General features: G+C 40.2%; 1 protein-coding gene across 7 annotated transcripts; it reads left to right on the top strand.

Annotated features, from left to right (window-relative positions):
* Nucleotides 1-516: 516 nt before the first annotated feature.
* Nucleotides 517-22,354, top strand: CFAP221 (cilia and flagella associated protein 221). 7 transcript variants are annotated; one of them, XM_086896376.1, is made up of 26 exons: nucleotides 536-853; nucleotides 971-1,356; nucleotides 2,874-3,055; nucleotides 3,471-3,571; nucleotides 4,551-4,637; nucleotides 4,742-4,837; nucleotides 5,060-5,162; nucleotides 5,707-5,807; nucleotides 7,934-8,037; nucleotides 8,951-9,110; nucleotides 9,537-9,657; nucleotides 9,744-9,855; nucleotides 10,069-10,177; nucleotides 10,904-10,991; nucleotides 12,050-12,139; nucleotides 12,995-13,090; nucleotides 14,295-14,385; nucleotides 15,948-16,075; nucleotides 16,521-16,601; nucleotides 17,034-17,141; nucleotides 17,259-17,414; nucleotides 18,869-19,027; nucleotides 19,411-19,505; nucleotides 19,975-20,064; nucleotides 20,266-20,385; nucleotides 21,942-22,354. In XM_086896376.1, the coding sequence occupies exons 8-26, from the start codon at nucleotides 5,731-5,733 to the stop codon at nucleotides 22,063-22,065; spliced, it is 2,109 nt and encodes a 702-aa protein (XP_086752502.1). In that variant the 5' UTR covers nucleotides 536-853; nucleotides 971-1,356; nucleotides 2,874-3,055; nucleotides 3,471-3,571; nucleotides 4,551-4,637; nucleotides 4,742-4,837; nucleotides 5,060-5,162; nucleotides 5,707-5,730; the 3' UTR covers nucleotides 22,066-22,354. The 7 variants fall into 7 exon arrangements, with proteins under 7 accessions (XP_086752496.1, XP_086752502.1, XP_086752503.1 ...); XM_086896377.1 differs by having other exon boundaries at nucleotides 5,057-5,162; XM_086896370.1 differs by lacking the exon at nucleotides 5,060-5,162 and having other exon boundaries at nucleotides 517-853.
* Nucleotides 22,355-22,633: the final 279 nt, after the last annotated feature.

Raw genomic sequence — 22,633 nt, 5'->3', positions numbered from 1 at the left:
TCTGAAAAACAAAAAAGAAGGGAAGAAAACTTTGCTTTCTTTGCTTTCCCTCCTCCCCTGTACCCATTTAGGCAAAACCCCTCATAATTTATGGGTGGTATGAAAAATACACTGAAGAATGGTTTCCAGGATTAATTTCCAAGGGGTGTTTCCTTAATGCTGAAAGCGAGAACACACGAGTGGGGAGAGGTGAGGGGGGAAAGAGAAAAAGGGATGGTTTCGTTTTGTTTTGTTTTAATAATATTGTAATAAACCTTTCAAAATGTGTTTTAAACAAAGTAAGAAAAATTTAGGTGTACATACATGAGAGCACTTAAAGGGAAAGAAGTGTCTCTGCTTTGTCTGTGGCCACACCGGGAATCCTGAAAACGATGCTTACGGGGGACGGGGAGAAAAAATAATTGTTTCTTTCTCTTTTTTTTGTACTTTTGCTATCAGAGGAGCTGGAGTGCCGTTGTGAGGATCCCGCTCTGCCCAGCCCAGAGTGGCGCGGCCCAGCCCGGCCGCCCCGTTGCCGAGCGACCGCCGCGGGGCCGCCGTGAGGGCCGGGCCGGGCCGGGCCGCGGGGCTCCGGGAGGGCTAACGCCGGAACCGGGCTGTGCCAGGGCTCTGGGAGAGCTGACAGGGGGAACCGGGCTGTGCCGGGGCTCTGGGAGAGCTGACAGGGGAACCGGGCTGTGCCGGGGCTCCGGGAGGGCTAACGCCGGAACCGGGCTGTGCCGGGGCTCTGGGAGGGCTCACAGGGGGAACCGGGCTGTGCCGGGGCTCTGGGAGGGCTGCTAGAGGAACCGGGCTGTGCCGGGGCTCTGGGAGAGCTGACAGGGGAACCGGGCTGTGCCGGGGCTCCGGGAGGGCTAACGCCGGAACCGGGCTGTGCCGGGGCTCTGGGAGGGCTGACAGGGGAACCGGGCTGTGCCGGGGCTCTGTGAGGGCTCACAGGGGGAACCGGGCTGTGCCGCGGCTCCGGGAGGGCTGACAGGGGGAACCGGGCTGTGCCGCGGCTCTGGGAGGGCTGCTAGAGGAACCGGGCTGTGCCGGGGCTCCGGGAGGGCTAACACCAGAACCGGGCCGTGCCGGGGCTCCGGGAGAGCTGCCAGGGGAAGCGGGCCGTGCCGGGGCTCTGGGAGAGCTGCCAGGGGAAGCGGGCCGTGCCGGGGCTCCCTCAGGCTGGGGGCCGTGGCAGCGGCAGGTACGGGCTGTGTGTACAGCGATCCCTCTCCCAGCCTCGCGCAGCTGTAGTGGCTTTGCTCCGCATCCTTCGGTGTGGTGAGGGGTGCGAGGAGCTCCGAGACACGAGAAGGGATTAGAAAGCCCGAGCGCTGACAAGGGCATTAACCTGGTCTGAGGGCGTTCGGGGTGAGTTTTGCCATTGGCTCCCACGGTTTCATAGCTCTCTCGGTGGCTTCACACGCACAAAAAACAATCGATAGACACAGCTGTCTTGGAAAATTTAAGAACGTCAGGTTCTTAAGAACCTTCTCAGACATTCCCAGACCTTAAGGATTTGTCCTGTGTTAGCCCTTTGTGCAGCACGCAGTGTGTTACTGAAGTTGGTGAGCTATGATGGCATCAATACTGTAAATTATCGAAAAGGTTACACCGGGAATCCTTTGAGGAGGCTTATGTCTGCCTATACCTTTTCCAATCTTGCATTCCAACTGTGGAATGCTGACTGGGAGAAGGAGGGTGGCAGTGGTATAAATTAAAACCTGAAGAACACAAGTGGAAAAAATGTAAGCCTTATTCTTATGTTTAGAAATCTTTTGCAGGGTTTTTTTCTGAGTTTGTTTGGTCTCTCTACCTCAGAAGAAATTTATTGTTGTGCACAATAATGCAGCTTCTATTACAGGTTTTCCATTGTGAGTGGAAAATTTCTGCTTGGAGTTATTGAGTGGAAAATATTATGAAGGCCAGGGTCCTGCTAGCACATTATTTTAAGCTTCTTGCTTATTTATTATTTAATACTGCACAAAGCCATAAATCAAAACAGCACTTTATGAGCTTGAAGCACCTCTCAAGTTGTGCCTGAAAGATCTAAAGCAGACTGGAAAATCAGACAAATACCAGAGATGAGACCATAAAACGTAATGGGGGATGTAGAGTAATGATTCAGCTTTGAAACTGTTGAGTGCTGAAAATCCGAGCATCGCTTTTGAATTCAGTACTTGTTCTAAAAGTATCATGTCTTTTTCTCCATGTGGTTTTCCAGTTCATGCAAAGCCAAGGGGTCTGCATGCTGTATTTACGAAGATAACTTCTGCTGGATGAATCATGTCTGGTGTCTTTATTATGTAAAATTTGCACTTGTCATTAGAGAAGTTTATGTTCTGATAAGTCTGCATACTTAGCACAGGATCTGTAATGCCTGTGGGTTTCTGCATTTACAGTTATCTTCACTGAACAAATAACCCAGATGATGCTATCCAAACAGAAGATTCAAATGCCAGTTTTCTTATCCCTCATATTAATACTTAAAAATTAAAAATTAATCTGCAAGTTAGCAATTTGAGAGATTGAAGGAAAATCTCTGCAGAAATGAGTTCAATTAATGAGTGGAATTAACAGAACCTGCTCTCTCCTCTCTGCTGGGGGACATAAAGGAAGAGAGAAATGTTTTACACAGACCTGAAGGAAAATGTCCTCAGCGAGCCTTAGAACAGATGCCCTAAGTGCTAGGCCTTGCAGTGGGAGCAAGGTTTCCATGAAATGGAATCATTCTCTCCTTGTACTTAGCACACACAGAGTAATCTACTTCAGTAGGGGAAAAAAAAGTAGCTCCCTCTCCTAAATGTTTTTAGGCAGTTTTAGGCAACAGATATTATCAGTGTGAAAGAAGACACTTTGATCATTATGTTGTTTTCATTTGACCCCAGACACTGAGGAATTTTAGTGCCATTGAGAGCCTGTTTCTGTCCTAACATGGACCTGGTTCAGTCAGGCTCCCCAGACATCACAGTCGCTCAGGGGTCCTTCAAGAAAGTACCCAGTGTCCTGAGCAGCCTCGTGGAGGAACCAAAAAAAAGACATGCTGTCCCCAATCACCTGCTGGAATCAAGTAAGTTCCTGCTCTCTGTCTGTTCCAAACCTTGTGGTAATTCTAGGACACATTTGGCTGTTGTTTTTCTTGTAACTCCCATCCTGTTGCTTAAATTGCAGCTTCCTGAGAGCCCAAATCGTGGGAGGGGTAGTCAGAAAAGAAATAGTAGCTGTGCTGATCCTGGCTGACCCTAAAGTTTTGGGGTGGCTTGTTGAAGCCATGATGCCAAGAAATGAACTGGTGGCAGGATCATGGGCTGCTATAACTTTCCATTTATAAATTCATGCCTACTTAAAAGGAGAAATAATCTCTTTTTTCTTTTCTTTTTTTCCTTGATAATAAATCAGTATAGCATAACTAGACTGCATCACTGAAAGTACCACTCATCATGTGTGTTTCTGGTCTCTTTTTCTCCTTGTTTTGTGGTCTATAGAGATTTATTTAGAAAGTCAGAGGAGCAGGGTTGTACAGGCTGAGCCTGCTGTGTTACACTATGGAGGGTATGAAGTTGGAAAACATCACCAACAGATGCTGGTAAGTTTTGGAACAGGGATCCCCTTGAGGGTCATAAAAGGACAGCAGAATCTGAGTTGATTTCTTGTGGTCATGAGGCCTTTGGCCTGTGGAGTGCTCTAAAAAGCAGCACTTAAATTCGGTGGAGATGCGTGCCAGGCTGTGAGCATCACCCTGCTTTATACTCCCTGATTCCCATGTCTGCATCAGTGCTTGTGATATGTGACTTGCACATCATGAATGAAGGATTTGGACTTTAACTGCACAAGAGACTTGTTTTCAAAATGTCCTTGGACTGTCACTGTGTCTGCAAACACGTTCACTGGTGGGAAAATTTTGAAAGCATCTTTGGTCTTTTGCCAAGAACAATTTATTCTGAGAAAGGAAATTCTATGCATAGGTTTGATTGCCTTTCCTTGTGAATGGTTTGGGTATTTCCTTTTCTACTCTCTGCTTTCCCTATGTCTCCCTTTGTTATTCATGTTTTAAATGTTTTGAGACAGAGGTCGGTAGTTACGTTGGACTAGGTTCTTTTAATATAATGAAGGTAAACAAATGCAGGAGGATTTACAGGCTGAACTGTCGCTATCCAAAAGTTTGTTGGTTGTACACCAAAACACAACCATGAAGTATTATGTAATTACTGTTATTTGAGATGTCCCTAAAAGTGATCAATAAATTGTTCCAAATAAAATATTTGTTCCTTTTGCACAAAAGCAAAACAGCATCAGAATTTGGTTCAATAGTAGCATCTTTCTAGCAAGACTAACTGTTATTCCTTGATTAAAAATTGTAACTTGTTTCCAAAGAATAAAAATGCAGGATGTAAGTTTTGCATAGCTTTCTTTTAAATTCAGGGCATATTTAGAATTATTTCTGCTAAAGTAGAAATTATTACTTCTCTGCAATGGAAGGTTTTACAAAAAGTACAGTTGGCATTCTTAACTGACCTCTTATATTGTAAAGTGTTTCATGGTTTGTGTGTTCTTTTGTTCTACAGAAGCTGATAAATATTTCTACCAATGCAGTAAACCTTCACATAATACCACCCCAGACTACATATTTTCAGATCAAATACAACAAAACAGTAAGTGCCAGAAAGTCTTCACACTGCTCTTTGCATGCAGCACAGGTTTTGTGTCATATAAGCAGCTTTTACATGGCTTCTAATTGTTTTGTGTCATTTTCTAGCACCGGCTTGTCCCTGGTTTGTCCCTTGTGGTTACTGTTGATTTTTGCCCTGATGAATGGAGGTATTACTATGACTGCATCCGACTTCACTGTGAGGTGAGGATTCATTGCAAAACACAGAGTTGTAATAGAATGAAACAAGTATTGGAGCATGATGATAATGATAAAGATACAGTTAATCTGCAAGAGACACATAGATTTATTCCCAGCGAGTCTTGATTGGAGTATTTAATTTAAAGAATTAAAATTTTTTCTCTGTAAGCATCCCAGAGCAGTAGGCAAGATTATATAACTTATTTTGCTATTCTTTGCCAGTAGATCAGTCTTTGTGCCACATTGATGTAATGTCTTAGCTGAGCAGCTTTGAGGAGCTCTAGAGAGTTGCATAAAGTATGGAAAGACAGAAGGATACTGAAAGCAGGTAGAATACTAATATTCTGAGGTACAAAACAGTGAAATCTTGAAGATGTTTTATGCCCACTTATTGGCCAACTACTAGAGAAACATTTACTTCTGTAACAGGCTGAGAGAGTTGGGGCTGTTTCAGCCTGGGGAAGAGGAGGTTGCATGGAGGCCTCAGAGCAGCCTTCCAGTATCTGAGAGGGACTACAAGGAAACTGGAGGGGGACTCAGGAACTATAGTGATAAAACAAGGAGTAATGGGTACAAACTGAAAGACAGGCAGTTTAGGTTAGCTATTAGGAAGAAATGCTTTACTGTGAGGGTGGTGAGACACAGGAACACAGGGGAGGGAGTTGAGGATGTCCCAACCCTGGCAGTGTTCAAGGCCAGGTTGGATAAGGCCTTGGTCAGCCCAGTCTAGTGGGAGGTGTCCCTGCCAATGGCAGGGGCTGTTGGGACTGGATGATCTTTAAGGTTCCTCCCAACCCTTAACATTATATGATTCTATGATTTACTAATTGTAAGATATAAATATTTGCACTTGTTTGTTTGTTTGTTTGCAGGGAGAGGAAACCTTTGCTGTTCCTATGCATGCTTACCCTGCTATGAATGTTGTAGAATTTCCATCATTTATTAATCTGTCTGATGTATCAATTGGTCAGAGGTGAGTTAAAGGACAGACATTTGTCCACATTTTGCAAGACATGCCCAAGCCCTGAAAAATCCCATTTTCCTCTATTCATACAACATAATGTCTTGAAAGCCTTAAGAAAAACCTCAGCTATCATCTGGACTGCAAAATAATTCAGTATATGAGCTGTTTCAGGTGCATGTTCACCATAAGGTAAATGCTGTGCAAGCTAAACATATGAAGATAGGCCTGGGGTTTTTTTTTGATTCTTGTATTTAAAACTATTTAATGAGCTGGACTTCATCTTACTTTGTCTTTTGCATGGATAGCACTGACTGTTCTCATGAAGTAATCAGTAATATTTGTTAATAGGAACTGGGAAGGGGAAACTGAGAAGGCAGATTCTGTATATTAGGGCCTAGTTGTGCAGTATATATACAACTAATATATTTGCTATATTAGTTGTAATTATGATGATTTGTGTTAGTGTAAAGATCTGAGTGAATTATAGGAAGTAAAAGTCTTAGCAGGTGGTTTTTGTCTTAGCCTATGAGTTGAAAGTAACTAATGAATTTTACTGAAGCACAGAAATATGAATAGGGAAGGCACATAAAAGAAACATGCAAAATTCTGCAGTAAAAATGAGCCCAGCATTGCAGAATAACACTTGTGTCTTTTTGTTTGTTTGTTTTTCTAATCTCCTTTAGTCTGTTAAAACTTCAGTGAATCATAACATTGTGAGTTTTTCACAGGACTGAACATAACTCCTGATATTCTGGGGCCTCTAGGCATGATGTGATTCTGTTATTTGCTCTGTTTTAGTGCCTGAGTATACAGAATTTTCATATTCTCAGGATAAAGAGAAGATACTAGAAAGAGAACAAAATGTAATTTTAAATAATGGGATTTTTTTTTTCAACACAGCAGGGATACTCAAAGATACTCCTGAGGAAATTTGGAAGAATTTCTGAAGACAAAACTTGTGGTTTCAAACTGTAATTTTTACCAGTATTTTTCAGCATTAAACTATTAAAAAATTTCTAAAAATGAAAGTTTTCTGAGATAGCTGGTACTTCACAGAACCTGAGATAATTTGGGCTCAATCCATAGCCCATTAAGTCAATGGAAAAAACTGCCTTTAACTTCCATAAATGTAGTATAAAATCTATATTCTACCACCCACCATTCTCCCTAGGTACAGAAGGTTCATCAGGCAACAGGTGACATATTTGGCTTGTTTTTAAGGCACTTTGCTGTTCAAGCTGCTCTATACCCTAAAACCAATGGCCTGCCCATTCTGCCATTGCATCTTCTTTGTGAACAGGCCATAATATGGCAGAGAAAAAAAGAACTTGGCTATTATTGCTTATTTCTTTAGGCGTTTTAAAATGTGCTTTCCAGAGGAGCAGTGTGTGTAACATGCATTCTTTGCTAATCAGCAGGGTAGGATTTCAGTCAGACAGCTGATAAAAAACAGAAATAAGACTGCATAAATGGATCTTGATTTGCAGGGTGATGAAATGGTGGTGCACCAAAGCTTTTGTGTTTCAGTTTGGTCTATGAAAACACTTGCATGCAAAGGCAAGCCAGGTTGAAAAAATGTGTGCTAATACTCCTTATACAACCTGCATGAGACTTAAAGGGCTATTTTGAAAATCAGGCCCCAGCATTATTATTTCTACAGTGGTTAAAGTTCCATAATTCTGATGTGTTGGAGTTTTCAACGCTTTCTTTCCTCATCATCTTTCACAAGGAAGGCCATGGGAAAAGGCTGATTTCTGATTTTGTACTCATTGTTGCTCCAGTTTGCATTGTTTGTACTTGCTAGATACTACAATCTAAGAATTTGAAGATAGGCATAAATAACTTACAGAAAGTAATTTTTAAATTTTTTTCCATAATCAAATTCTGTATGGGTAGGACAAAGTAATGTCCAGCGTTAAAATCAAGATTTATCTCTTATTTCCTGGGGGGATGAAAGATCTGAAGTATTTTGCTATTTTGGGACAGTGAGAAATTATGATTTTCACAGTAATAAATAACCCACCCCTCTGAATGCAGGTGATTTAGTGCATGGTGTGTATAATACAATTTCCCAGCTTGTAATTGATGAACAATTGTACTTTGATGAATTTAATTTTTCCTTTATCTCTTTTCAGTAAGGAGTATGTTATCCCATTGCAGTGCAGCTGTCCCATAGATTTTGAATTCCACATTGATATTATTCAGCCTCACAGAGCCTTCACTGTCCAGCCAACATTTGGTAGGCTGACTTCTTTAACATTCTATTTGTTAAATCTGTGTTTATTAAGTGTAGTTACTTGTGACAGTGTATTTGTACAGAAAAATCCTTCACCTCAGGCAAAGCTTTTGCAGGTAAATGCTGCCAGTCATTTGTAGCCTCATGGCAAATATCAATCTTGGCTGTAAGTTTCTTTGGGCAATGCCCAGCTATGAAAAAATGCCAGCTCTGACAAAATATGGGATGTTCCAAACACTCCATGCGGCCTTTATCTTCCCAGAAGAATATCCCTGAGAAAAGGGTCATCCCAGTAAAACTTAAGTCAGAATTTTTGGTAGACTGAAACTATGGCTGAAGGCCATCTGAAAAGCACTAAAAAGTTTCAGCTCCTACTCAAAGCCATTGTGCTCAGAGTAATCACAGTGTCATAGAACCACTTAGGTTGGGAAAGGCCTGAATGTTTAGGAATATGAATGGTGGTTAAAGTGGTGGAGAAAATAATGGAATAGATAGTTAGGAAATAAGGTCAAGCAGAGACAGGTAATGCATCAAATCCAGATGAGTCCCCTAGCTTGGAAAAGCACAGAGGAATATGTTTATAAATGCTTTGCCCATGAAAGCAGAAAGTGCCAAAGACTTAAAACTAGCAGATACAAGTGCAAAATTTCTCCGTATAAACAGGCAGTCATTTTCACAGCAGTATGAAATATTATAGCCCTACTGTCAAATCTCTCTGCTATTGCAAAATATCTTCTATTATCTGGCAGCAGACAGTTTTTGAAAGATGTTTTGAGACCTGAAAGATTTTCCATGCCTACTGCCATCCACTTAAACAATTAAGTTGTTTTAAAAAAAGTAGGCCAGAATCAATTCCAGCACACTAAAGTGGGCTCATGTTATATGGACTCTTACTGTTTTTCTTCTCTAATCACAGGAATCATTCCAGGCAATGGAAAAGTCAAAGTAACTGTGAAGTATTCCCCTCTTGAGTATGGAACAGCACAAATGACAATGCAGTTACGGGTTTCAGAGTTTCACTCAAAACCCTATGTGTGTGTATTCACAGGAACGTCAATACCACATCTGGCTCTGAGGTATGTGTGGCCGACAGGTCTTTGGGTGGTTTATGCCCAGCTCTAAAAGCTATTCATGTAATAGGATTTCCTACCCTTTTGCTATGATCATTTTAAGCATTGGTTTCTTCAGAGACTTACAATGCACTGATGCAATTCTATTGTTGATACATGTACCTGGTTTTTTTATACTGTTTGTTTAGACCATCCTTTATATGAAATGAAACAAGCAATATAAATATAATGAGGAGTTACATATCCTTAAAGAAATGTTGAGCATCCTCAGCTCTATCATTCCCTCTCTTTATTCTTATTTATTTGAGGCCTTGCAAGATGCAGGGGGTTTTGAGCCTTTTGGGCTGTACTTATTTTTTTGTGAAAAAAATTGACTTATATGCCACATTAGAGAGTACTTATGAAAGGAATATGTGTCCTTCTGTCATCTAGAAAAGAATATTTTGATGAAAAACAAAGTCATCCAGAGAAAAAAGCTGTGTCTGGAAAACCTGTGTTGTGGAGAAGAGACCGGTTCAGCCAACTCCAGTCGAAGCCTATTCAAAAACTAAAGGTGTGAAGAGATAATAATTACAAGCACTTTCCTGGGCTGGAAATCTTCTATGTTTCTGTTTCTTCCTATTAATTTATATCTCATAGGAAATTGAATACCAGAACCTCAGATTCCCCACAGACTTGTCAAATCCGCATGCTGTAGCTACTGTTTTGATTCAGGAACCAGGCAAATTGAAGTTAAAGGACATAAAAGAAGGTAAAGTAATTAAGCAGCATAAACTTGGTCTTAACATTGTTTGTAGCTCTGATGAGGAGCTTGGCTTCAGAATTGCTGAGAGATTATTTCTATGAGAACTCTCACCTTAGCTTTATGTATTAATGGGTATAGTTATCTTAATGAATCTTAATTTTCACAATTAAAACTCAAATCTAGATTGAGGTGTGATATGGCTTTCTGATGTTCCTGCAGCCATGTCCCAAGGCAAAGAAGGGAAAAAAACCAGACAGATGCAGGAAGCTATGTTTCAACTAAAAGTCAAACAAAATATTCAAGAAGAAGCAGAAAATCGTCTTAAGTGGTAAGTGTTAGTTAACCATGTTAGTTAAGCATGTTAGCAAGGCTGGGATTTGTTTAACCAAGGCCTCTATGAATGATATCTGCAATATCCACCAGTGCAGAATGCTGCCATTTTGTGTCCCAATACATTTGGTTTAAACCTAAATTACTGTTGTTTTATTTATTTTTTTTCCTCTCCTGCTAAGAGCAGACTCAGTTGTAATCCACAGTAGTACCCAATGAGGATTTTGATTGCCTTATTGTTCCATTCAAAAAGAAACCTGCTGAAAACCTGGTTCAGCTAACCTTGTAATCAGGCATTTCATCTTGTGCCCTTTAAGGGCAAAGGAAGAATTTGTCATGGTTGTCAATAAATCAAGGCTAAATGAATAAAAGAATAAGAGCAGAATTACACTTGGAAGTGTTCAGAAAACATGTAGATGTAGTGCTGATAGATGTGGACATAGTTTAGTGGAGTGTTGGGCAGTGTTATGTCTGGACTCAATGATTTTAGAAGATTTTTCCAACCTTAATAATTTCATTATTCTACTGTACATCAAATGGTGCAAAGCAGAACACAGTTGGATCTGTAAGCACATCATGGTTTCATTTGAAATCCACAGATCAGCTCTACACTGAATGTCATGGACACCTAGGCACCCTAGGATGAGAGTAAGTCTGTTAGCCTTTGAATAAAACAAGCTGTGCATTAAGTAAAACATTTGTCTTGTCTTCACTGTAAATGCAGGCAAGTTCATAAGGGAAGCGATCCAATCTCTGTGGAGTTTAAAAAAAAGATTCTTGAAAGCCGAAAAAGGGAAGAAGAGGAATACAAGGTTAGTCTTTGATGTTTTTTCTTTAAATTTAAAATCAAACTTATACTTTCAGGTTGTGCAGTGCACTAGTGAATTGTATAAAGCTCTCTACATGTTCAATTTTTCTTCATTAATCAGTGCAAACCTGTGCTAGTTGTGCTTGTTACTGCAGTCATATCTTGATTGTGCCTGTGCATCACTGTTTCAGGGGTTTTATCTTGGAGGTAGACAGAGAGAAGGGTAAGGTATTATCAGAAATGTAACAGTATTTGTCCAAGTGAGCAGATTTGCACCCAGCCATGCAATCTCATCAGAGTGCCACATTCCTACATAATCCTGTCAGCACAAAGGCCACATCCAACATTCTGTTTGTATCGTACCTCTGAGGAGCTGCTGTCCTGAATGGCTCACATTCAAAGAGCTAGCTCTGGTCAGTACTCCCACACAGAGCCATGGGGAGATAATTCATCAGGTTGCACTTCGGCATCTTCATACCCTCTGTCTTTGTCTTCTTCCAGTCACTGCAGACTGCTGGTCCTCTTCCACAGAGGTGACAACAGCAATAAGCAGTACTTGGTGGTAGGAAATCCTTGTCCCAGTGTGCCTCCTGGGTATTCAAGTAGCTTCCTGGCATCCCACTGACTTCCAACTGTTTGTGGGAGTGAAATTATTTATACATTGGGTAAAGGCCACTGGAATTAGGCGATATAAATCATTATATTTAATACTAAAAAGAAGGAAATTGAGTGAAAAAAAGGATCTAAATTGTGTGATTGATGTATCACTGAATTAGATGTATGTTAACTTTGTTTAGAAGCACGTATTTTCTAAACTGCTGATTTGGCTATGCAGAGCAAACCATGTGTCATTAGGACAGAGATGTGATTGAAAGAGACCTGAAAAGACATTTTTTGCTTTGTTTTACTTGCTTAAGGGTTGCAATAATCACACCTTAAAAGGGAATGAAGTCTGTGTTTTATTAGACACCTCCACAATGTTGCATTGTGAGTTTCCCTAATTGTAATGGAGGAAAAAATTCACTGGATGCTTTGTGCTAATGTGATTTTTCTTTAAATTAGCTCCAAAGAGGAGATCCTATCATAGAAGAGGAGTTTCAGAGGGATGAAGTAAAAGTTTCCTTCAGACGTGTTACCCGGCATGTTGACCAGGTTTGCTCATATGTTTTTATAGCCTTCTATATACATACAAGATTATCACCTCCCAAGCTAACAAGCAGCCATAGATTTTTGACACTGAATAATTTTCCTCCTGATATTCCTATTTCTATGTCAGTGCCTTATTTCCCATTTTACTTTTAGGTAGGGCAAGCACCATGCTACATGCACAGCTCATCCTCTAAATGTTCTGATCTACTATGAGGGTCAAGTGGAAATCTGCAGACCTAACTTGAGATATACATTACTTGTTTCTGAAAGATCTCTCTGGAGAAGCTTTCTCATGCCTTATTGTAAGATTAAACATCTCACAAGATTTCCAACCTTTACCTGCAGGTCAGATTGATAGGAACCTTTCTGGTACTTAGATTTTTTTACCCTTCTCTTTGGTGTCTTTCACTCTTCTTTGGGTATGTGCCATTATTTGAGAAAGGATACTGGTTTTGCTGGGTGCCTGCTTTGAATCCTTACATGTATTTCAGCTTCATGTCTGTGCAAGATAAAGTGTGTATTTGGTAGAGCTGTCCTCTCTGCTGTCCAACTGTCAATGGAGTGCACTGAAGTCAGTCTATGTTGGTCATTCCTGTGGATGCCACGTTATCTCTGCATTCCCTGTGCTACATCTGCAAATACTTGGTGATTACCTCCCATTAAGCCTTGCAGTGAGAGCTTCTGGTTAAATGCCAATGCTGCAAATATTTTCACTGGACCTAATTTCAGTATTTAGAAATAACATATGGATTCAGGCCAAATAATGGCTTGGGATGGAGAAAATTTCTCCCTTATCTAGTTGTATAAAGGGTTGTCCTTTTTCTTTTCTGTTTCTATTTTTTAAAATACACTTTGCAGCAACCAAGTGTCCATCCCACATTCAACTTACTCCGTAATGACCCTTGGGGCAGCAGAAAGAGGATGCTCAGGAAATTCCAACAAGCAGCATACAAGGTAAAGTGAACATCAACAAGAATGCAGTGTGAGGGCATGACACCTGGGAAACAGCACAAAAGAACATGCAACAAGCACGTCAGGAGTGTTCACAGCTAGCTAAGGATTTGGTACTTTTATAAATATGCCCCTACCTCACCAGGAAATAAGGATCTGGAGTAAGCTTGTATTCAACTCATCTTTCATATTGCAATTGATACTAAACAAATGCAGATAAATTCAAGATTTTTTAAAAACTAAAAAATATTTCTGTACAAAATAGAAGGCTTGAAAATGCATATAGAATACTGTACCCAGCTTTGGGCCCCTAGTAGAAAAAAGATTTTAATAAGCTGGAGTGAGTTCAGTGTAGAGCCACCAAGATGTTCAGGGCTTAGAGCACTTACTCTGTAAGGAGACACTTAATCTGGAAAGTAGAGGGAGAGAGCAGCACCTTCCAGCTCCTCTGAGATTACTGATGATGGAGGATCTTTGCAATTCTGCATGATGGGAACATGGGAAACAACAGGTAGAAATTCAAATAAGGGAGGTATACACCTTGAAACTGAGGACCAATCAGTAAAATCACTTATTTCCTTTGGTGGTTATTATTATCTTGCATCTCCACTGCTCTTTCCCCAGTAAATCTTAATGAAGCAAGCAAATGGAAATGTCCTGGTCTTCCAATGTCCAGTTTGGATAGTCTTCGATCTATTCATAATATCGAGGTCTTGAAATTAAATGCTCTTTTCTGTATTGCACAAATAAAGAGAGGACCAAATGGCCCCATCTGGTATTAAAAGCTAGGATTCTTCATTTTTACCCTGTAGGGTATGGGCAAAAACACGGTGCAGTTGCTGTTTACTCTCATTCTCAGAGCCAAAAATATTCATATGGCTCTGGTTAACTGACCACCCTCTGTTTAATCTGTATATGCCAGTAAACACAGCTGAAGGATTAGAACCTAGCCAAAAAAAAGTCTGATTAACCTATAAGTCTAAATTAAAATTTTTAACTGTACTTATTATGTCATGTCATTATAGAGTTGAGATCCATTCTACATCTTTCCTTCCCATTTTCTCCTAAACAGAAAAATATCTTAAAAATTCTCAAATAGAGATGTTTGAGTGAGCTCTGGAGAATAAATACAGGTGTAACATATACAATATTTCTATGGCTGTAAATCTTAGGATGTTTGACTTAAATTTAAAAATTGTTCTCTCAGATTTTGGTTCAGAATCGTCTAAATCGTTTATTGCTTCTGTTCCGTGGACTGACCAGGGAGGCCAGAGGTCTGGAGAAAGGGTCTGTGTCTGGTAAGGATTAGAAGAACAAGTTGATATTTTGGCCGTGGGCTATGATAATTCAGGTTGTGCTGCAGTGTGTCAGGTGCATTACATATAAACATAAAGACAGAGTCCTTAAAAAGGAGTCTTCCAGAAAAATATAGAAGTTAGAAGTATGACAAGGTAGAGGGATAGAGTGATTTAGATTGGATGACCTTAAAGGCCATCCAGTCCAACTTTCCTGTAGTGAGCAGGGACATCTTCAACAAGATTAGGTTTCTCAGAGCCCTGTCGAGCAGGACCTTAAATGTTTTCAGGGATGGGACATCCACCACCTCTTTGGAACTTGTTCCAGTGTTTTACCATCCTTGTTGCAAAGAAAGTTCTTCCTTACATTTAGTCTGAAACAACCTTCTTTTAGTTCAAAACCATTACCATTTGTCCTATGGCAACAGGTCCTGCTAAAAGGTGGAAATGGCTGTAGTCAAGATACATCTATTTTTCATACACATTATTTACCATGTTTAAGAATTTTATTACCTCTTCTTAGGAATGTTAGTTACCCCTGCAGTTTATCTGCTTAATAACAGGGCAGAAGCTGTGGTTATTCCATCACTGGAATTGTTCAAGGCCTGGTTGGGTGGGGCTTTGGGCAACCTCATGTAGAGGTAGATGTCCCTGCTCCTGGCAGAAGGGTTGGAGTAGGTGATCTTTAAAGGTCCCTTCTAACCCAAAGCATTCTCTGGTTCTACCTGAGGAACAATGAAAGGGCAGACAGGACTGTGTGAGAGACAGGGAAATGAACAGATCAGGTGGAGTCAAAGAGGTGAGAGTCACAGCATGTGAGAGCTTACTGCAGGGGGGATGGAAGGGGGAGAGACACCTGAATGTGATGAAGGCAAGATGTCTGAACTCAGTGAAATGAGACAGTAGGAACCATGAGACACATTGCCAGGTGGCCAGAACTGGATTGAGTTTTTGTCCTCTTTGTTTTCTCACAGAAGTGTTTTTAATTTTTTATACTGAAATGAAAGTGCTGGTCTGGAAAGGTGACTTGTTATTTAACATCATAGAAGAAAACTGGCTTTGGATGGGAGTCACAGTTGGGTAAATGGGAGACAGAGAAGAATTTGAGTCTCTCATTTCCCATTTCCTTGTAGACACACACAATTTGACAGCTCCTGAGACACACGGTTCCATATTGGGCCTTTTCCTGCTTCTGCAGATAGGGACTTTTAATTCCCACGATGCAGGAGATGCAGGAATGCTGCATATAGAAGGTTTAATGATATTAAGTGTAAGACAGGCCTCTGACTTGTTTCAGCCTTGTTGAGAACCATGCTGGAAGGAGTGGGCTGTAATGTCTTTTTAGGAAAGGGGAAATTAGATCTGTCTGCTATTCAAGGTATTGTGCTCATATCTTGTAGATGTGACATTTAAAGTCTTTAGGAAGTATTAACTTTTTATATTAAAATTACTAGACATCCTGGTTTAGGAAAATGTGAAATACATTTTATGGTTTGATTCTATTTCTGAAACAGTGCATTAAGATATATTACAAAATCTTAATATTTGGTTTCCACTCATGGCAGAAAGCAGGAGTTTCAGCAAAGCAGAGAAGAGTGAAGAACATAAGGCCTTTTCTTCCAGCATATCTGAAGATCGTATATTGCCTTTTGAATTCCCCTTTTTCAGTTCTCGTGAACTAGACAGTTATTTGGTAGGTACAATAACTCAAATGTTAGAATGTTAGTCAGCACTCCAGATAGAATTTTGTTGGAGACAAAGGGCTGGTTGTCTTTTTATTAAAATTTCACAATGTGACTGGTGTTCTGGGGTTCTGACAAATTAATTCAGGACTTCAGATTTTCTATGGATTTGGCTGAAAAGAGTAAAAAAAATCTTTTCATTCTCTTAATTGTATCCTAAAATTGTGAGCAGTACATTAATGTTCAGAGTTAGTTAACATCCGTTTTTCAGAAGAAATAAAAAACAAAACTGAAATGCTGGAGTCCAAGAAAGAACAATAGAAATATCAAAATATATAAATCAAATATTTGCATAATTATTTCTATATGTTTTCAATTAGCTGTACTCATGGATTGCTGCCAATACAAAACAAAATGCCCACAGTGTTACTGATTTTAAATCCTGTTCTCTTTCAGGCACCTGATGCTCTTGGCCTAGTTCCTATTGAATCTGTAGATGTGAAAGTCGAACACATTCTTCCTTTTTATGACTTGAAGGTGAGTCAGTACAGCCCCCTCATGTTTCTCTTACCTGCCCAGTTAAATGTTTCCAGCCTGATTCAGTGCCTTCTGTGCAGCCCAGTAAAAATGTTGCCTTAATAAGGCTGTATGATTAGCATGCTTTTATTAAAACCAAATCTCACCAGTTTCCATAAGTAACCATCTTGCAGCCAGCAATAGTCCCCTCTTTCCAGACAGAGATGAATCACCTGAGCCGAAATTATTGTATCACAAATATCAAAGTCCTGGTGAAGTATGGCTTTTCAAAGTTTTGGTTACATACCATGTTCTGGGAGAGTATTCCAAGTGTCTTTTACCATGGAGATGTGATGTGTCCATAATAAAGTCAAATGTTCCATACCATTTATGAATTAACTGAAAAGTGATTATTGTCATTTTCTACAGCACATCTTTTTTCTTTGCATATAGGTTCCTCAGCATTGCAACATCATGAAGTATCAGCCATTTTGCACACACTATGCAGCTACAAGTTACAAGCCTGTAAAACTTTCTCGACCACTGAGGCAGGGAGCCCAGGTAACAAAGTCACTCCCAACCCTACATTTCCACAATTATTTGATTAATTTTGCCTCAACATTTTTTACCAAAAGATTTACCACACCCTGAAAGTCTTTGATGTCTGTGTTTTTCAAGGATGAATTGGTTCAAGTAGTTCCTTCTTCTGAGGGGCAACTGTCTCAGATGACAGATTTTGACAAAGCAGCAGCAGAAGGAGATACCAGCCTGTTAAACCTGGTTGCTCCCCAAGCTTTAGTCCATCCAACAGAAAGCAACCCACTTCGCATTTTTGTAAGTATGAGTTGACTTCCATAAAGAACCTAAGAAGGGAGCAGAAGTGTCTTGTTTCATCAGAAACCTGATGTGGAATTTGTGGGACATTTTCTTACTCAGATTGGTTCTAAAACTATCCAGAGTGAGAGTAATTCTTCGTAGTGCAAGCCCTGATAGATAGGAGTCACAGAGTTCATCCCACTGAGAGGGGCACCATTTCAGTTTAGGGTGGGTTTTGATCAGTTTAGGGAAGGGATGATAAGACAAAATTGCAGTGAAAGCAGAGAAGTGGTGACTCCTCCAGTCTGACACTCTACAAATGATCAATGATCACGGGATTTCTGGGAACACCATGGAACCCCTCCCTTCTTCTCCATTTATTTCACCATTTGAATGTTAGAGGAAAAGCCATGATCTTGGCATCTCAGTCCATCTGTAAGTTCACCTTCCTGCCCAGGTAGGTAGGACAGGTGAAGTCTTTTCCTGCTGTTCAGCTGGGTGATTACAGATCTGCCTAATCCTTGGGTAAACTGAGAAAAGTGAAGTCAAACTCTGTTCACATTGCATCCTGTTGCCTTTACAGTTTCTAAGAGTTCTCACAGCATCCCAAACCACATTTCCAAGTGCACAGAGATTCAAAAAAATCACTGCAACTTGTATGGGAGGCTTTTCTGTTACTGTTGTCATGTAGATTGTGCTACTTGGCACCAGCTGCCTGAGGTATTTCCCACAGTGCAGCACAGCCTGGAGGTTCCTAAGGTGCCTCTGAGCAGGCAGAGACAGCTGTAGGGCTCATTGCAGGGCTGTGCATGGGCACAGGCAGATCTCCCAGCCAGCATGGCACTTTGTCTTGGGTGGCTCTGGCTCCCAGCCCTCCCTCGCTGCAAGGGGCCAGAGCCCACTGTGCTAGTCTGGTGATCTTGGCATAACATCCATGATGTAGACTTGTCCTCCCTGCATGCAGCCAGGACTCCAGTGGATGTGCTGATGAGATCCTCTGTGCATCTCTTTCATCCCTCTGTCATATCAGTGTAAGAGCCAGGCACAGCTTGATCCCACACTACCCAGCACTGGGCTTTATCCAGAAACAGATGCTAGTGCAGAAAAATGGATGGCAAAATGGTCACTGGCTTCCACCATAGAAAGTCCATTTTCCCTTCTTGGATTCTGAACTATTCAGAGAATCAACAATGTATTTCAGAGTAATTAAGAAATATTTTTTTCTTCCAGACTTGGAGACAACAACTAAATTGCTGTATTTTAGAGAGCAGGGATCATGAATAAATCAGACAAGACTGTAGAATGAGGGGAAGAGAGAGAAAATGAAGGATCATACCAAACAGAACAGTCACAGCAAGACAAAGCTGAGAATCTGGGGACACTACAATAGTTCTAAGAACTGGATTTTCATTAATTTGATTTGTTATGGTACTCAAAACAATTTATTAAAACAATCTCTTCATTGTTTTTAGAACCCCAGTCCAGGATTAGTTCCACTTTTACTTCCTTTGGCCTATTGTGAATCAAATATTGAATATCATCTTTGTCCTCATCCAAAATATACCTTTACCAAGGAATGTCCCAAAGGATCCAGTATTCCAGTCACACAAAAGAAATTTCTGGATCATAAGGTATGGCCTTTTGGGTTTCTTGTATGAGTACCTGTCTTGGGTATGTTCTTCCTGAGAACTTGCTCTAAGGAATCAAAATGGAAGGTGGAATCATTCTAGATAGAAGATATTTTCGAATACAAGTTATACATGCACGTAAATAGTCAGTACATGGGTCAGAATAACTAGTTCTAGTTAGGCTTAATCCACGTCACTTATTTATACCTAACTGTTTCTTTGCTCTTTCCATGTGTTCACTGTTGTATTTTCACATCCTTACAGTGATGGAAAGATCTTTGAAATTTTCAGCTCCCCAAATTCAATTCTTAGCCAAGATGCTAAGAATTCTCTCCCCACAGCATTATGTATTAGAGGTCTGATTGTTGTATCACTTGTCATTTCAGGAAGTGATTTGTGGAGTAATGGAATGGAGACAATTCTTACCACTGGAGTATTCCACTTTTTCTAACATTCCCACATTGACAAATACAGTACCTAGGTAAGAAAAAATTTGAACATACAATGCCTCTATCCTGCACTAGTTTCTGCTACTTGTAACTACATTGATCAGTCACTAGTCCCACAGATGAAAGTGGGCCTACAGGTGGAATTAATTGCTGATCAGAAATCCAAAACCAACATTAAAAACTCCTACTGAACTTCTAGAAGTGTGGGTTAAGAGCAACATCATTAGAAGAAATGCCTAGCCCAGGAAGGAGAATTCCAGTCTGGGCTTTCAATAACATCTCTCCTGAAAGCTTGTTGACTTACTGACGCTTGCACCCAGTGGTAGCCAACATCTCTCAGGCTCACATTCCCTCATATCACAGCAGTTTCTGGTGCAGCCAGATTTTCCACAAATATTTAAAAGTATGTCATCTTCATTGTAACTGCAACTTCTGTGAAGCTTCAAAATATGAAAATACTATTAGTATTAATACACTGAACTAATACCATTTCCATCACAGGGATCCTTACAGTTTAGATATGCTTCCAAGAGATGTACCACCAGTGCTATGTGACTTACCTGAGAGAGACAAAGAGAACATACTTGACCAGTAAGCTTCTCCTCTATTCTGTATATGATTTTATTGACTATGTCTAAACCACCTATATGGATGTGTCAAAACCTGTCCCAAGAGATCCTCAAAGGCAAAAGCGCAGTTTCTTTTGCATAAAACATACTTATGTTCTTGTTGGCTATAACAATACTTTCAAAAGAACAAAGGCAAATTGTTCATCATCTTACTAATTTTTAGTGAGACAGATGAAGCTGAGTTCAACATGATTCTTACCCCAGAGATGGTGAAAGCTGAATTTCCACAGGCTGGGGGGGCACTCTCAGAAGAAGATGAAAATGAATCAGCAAAAAAAGCAAGGTAGGTATATTTTGAAATTAGGAGAGAAGAATAGAATCTGAAGTCAAGCATCCCTTTCAGAATTGCATAGAAAGTCATACTGAGATGCTCTAGGGGCTCCATCACAAGTGGGGTGCAGATTTAGTACTTTGAGCAAATTTGCACTACAAATTCAGTCTCTGGATTTTACTTTAGAAAGCAGCTGTGAACATGATGCATTGGCCTGGATCTCTCTGACTATGGTTATACCAGTAGGATCTAACACTTGAGGCAGTTTGCTTGCTTTCTCAGAGATGTTCAACACTCTTGGACCAGTGACTTTTGCTTTTCATTGACCCTTTTGGTTAGATATTTATTAATGCTGACAGAGAAAAGGACCCTTAGAATTTCCTCCTGGCATGGTGCTTTTTTCTCTGGCTTTTCTTACGCGTGTTTCATGTTTGCTCTGCCTGAGCTTCACACTCCCCCAACACACATCACAGCAGACACTGTGGGTGACAAGTGACTGCAGAGCAACACAGGTGAAAGTGCTGAATTCTAGCCTTGGAGCAAGCAAATTCATTTCTGTTAAACAGCTGTCGCCTCTTCAAAGTGGTCATGATGTGGCTTAGATACCAGGATGTGCAAGATAACCTGAAACTTTCAGAGGTATCAAGAGATTTGAATGTCTGCTTTACTTTTAGAGGGGAATAATTTGATTTGCCTTGAAATCCCATTCAGCTGTCAGCCATTAAACTTTTAAACAGTGCTGCATATTGTGAGGTCTCTAACCAAACACTGATTGCTGTCTAGTGATTACTACAGCATTGATTGAAAAGAATTTGATTTGCTCTAAAAATGTAGATGTGTTGCACTCAGTGCTGGTTTTCACATTTTATGACACTGGTTGTCAGAACATGGGGATTTGGGACAGCTTGTGTAACTAAAGAGTGACCTTTTTCCTCCACAGTGATAGAGTGCTGGATGATGCTTTTCCTGGGTGATAACCTTAAGTCTCTTTCTTTTGTAAATCTTAGATATTTTCAGAAAAAAAAAAAAATAATTTTCAATATTAGACAATTCTGGGTATTGATATTTACTTGTTGAAATTTTCCCTAATATTTTGGGTTTTTAAAGAGGGAAGCAAAAATTTGTTAGAAAACAATGAAGTTCCAATCCTTTATGTTGTCACTGAAAGGTACTTTGTTGTTGTTGAGGGGGTGTTGTTTCACTACATGACAGAGAACATATTGCTCCTCTACATCAGTTTCAGCATCTTTATCCTTAAGGCAAATCAGGTTTTCAATGTGGCTGCTCTTGTTCTGGCAGTCACAGCATATATTCCTACATGGATAAAATGTAATAGTCAGTTTGTGTTTGCCTGTCAGATGGTTAATTTTCCTAAATGGCCAAGCCAAGAGTTAAATGTTCTTTCCACAGTTTCACTATTTGTCCAGTTCTGCATAGGTGATGGAATAGCCTCCGTATTCATTATGAAAAAAGAAATTGCAAGTGCCTCTTTCTTTGGATTTTGAAGACATTCCTAAGTAGTTTCCCTGATTATTATAAATACAAATGATGCTTTAAATTTCTTGCAGAAACTCATACAGTGGTTCAGATGGACATTTTCAACTCCAGAAGAATGAGATTGGAGAGAAAGTTCAAAGACATCTGGCGACATTGAAGCTGAAAGCACTCAATAAAGCCCTTATTCTGGGATAAGAGTAATTTTACAAAGTTTGTGGCCTAGCCCTGCTTATTCTGTTAATGTATGAGGCCTTTCCTGTCCCAGCTACATTTACTTTTGTTCAGTGAGGTCAGCAACTTCATATGCAAAGAGAATCACCAGTAACACCACCTCTGTCGAGGACTAGGACTCACTGTGCCCACTACCCACTACTGTTGTGGTGTGAAGGACCAGAAAACCTCAGTACTACCATGTAAATAGTTTGGTAATTAATTTACAGCCCACGGTTTTCAAATAAAATGTGAAAGAACCTCATGACCAAAATCTTCTGATTTTGTTTTTCTTTTTAGTTATGACCTGTCCTTGAATTTTTGCAGGTAAGTTGCTAAATCTCAAACTTGACAGTAAACCATACATTTGATATTTTTAAGGAAAAGGAAGCCTTGAACACCATTACTGTTTGCAAAGACAATGTCCAAACAAGTTTCATTATCTGTTCAGTGATTTAATTCAGTGCACAGGTCTTGGCAAAAGCGTGCCTGGGTTGAGTGAATGAACTGCAGAGCTTCATGAGAAACCTGTAATGCTCTGTATTTCCTAGGA

This window comes from Cyanistes caeruleus, chromosome 7, assembly GCF_971803275.1.
Source record: "Cyanistes caeruleus chromosome 7, bCyaCae1.hap1.1, whole genome shotgun sequence".
NCBI classification, from domain to species: Eukaryota; Metazoa; Chordata; class Aves; order Passeriformes; family Paridae; genus Cyanistes; species Cyanistes caeruleus.
The sequence above is the reverse complement of the archived record's forward strand: the minus strand, read 5'-3'. Positions and strand labels throughout refer to the sequence as shown.

Coding starts and splice junctions, on each gene's coding strand:
- CFAP221 (XM_086896370.1), top strand. CDS start 2,920: ATGGACCTGGTTCAGTCAGGCTCCCCAGACATCACAGTCGCTCAGGGG. Junction 9,658..9,743: donor AGCCTATTCAAAAACTAAAG/GTGTGAAGAGAT, acceptor TATATCTCATAG/GAAATTGAATACCAGAACCT. Junction 16,602..17,033: donor TTCCTTTTTATGACTTGAAG/GTGAGTCAGTAC, acceptor CTTTGCATATAG/GTTCCTCAGCATTGCAACAT.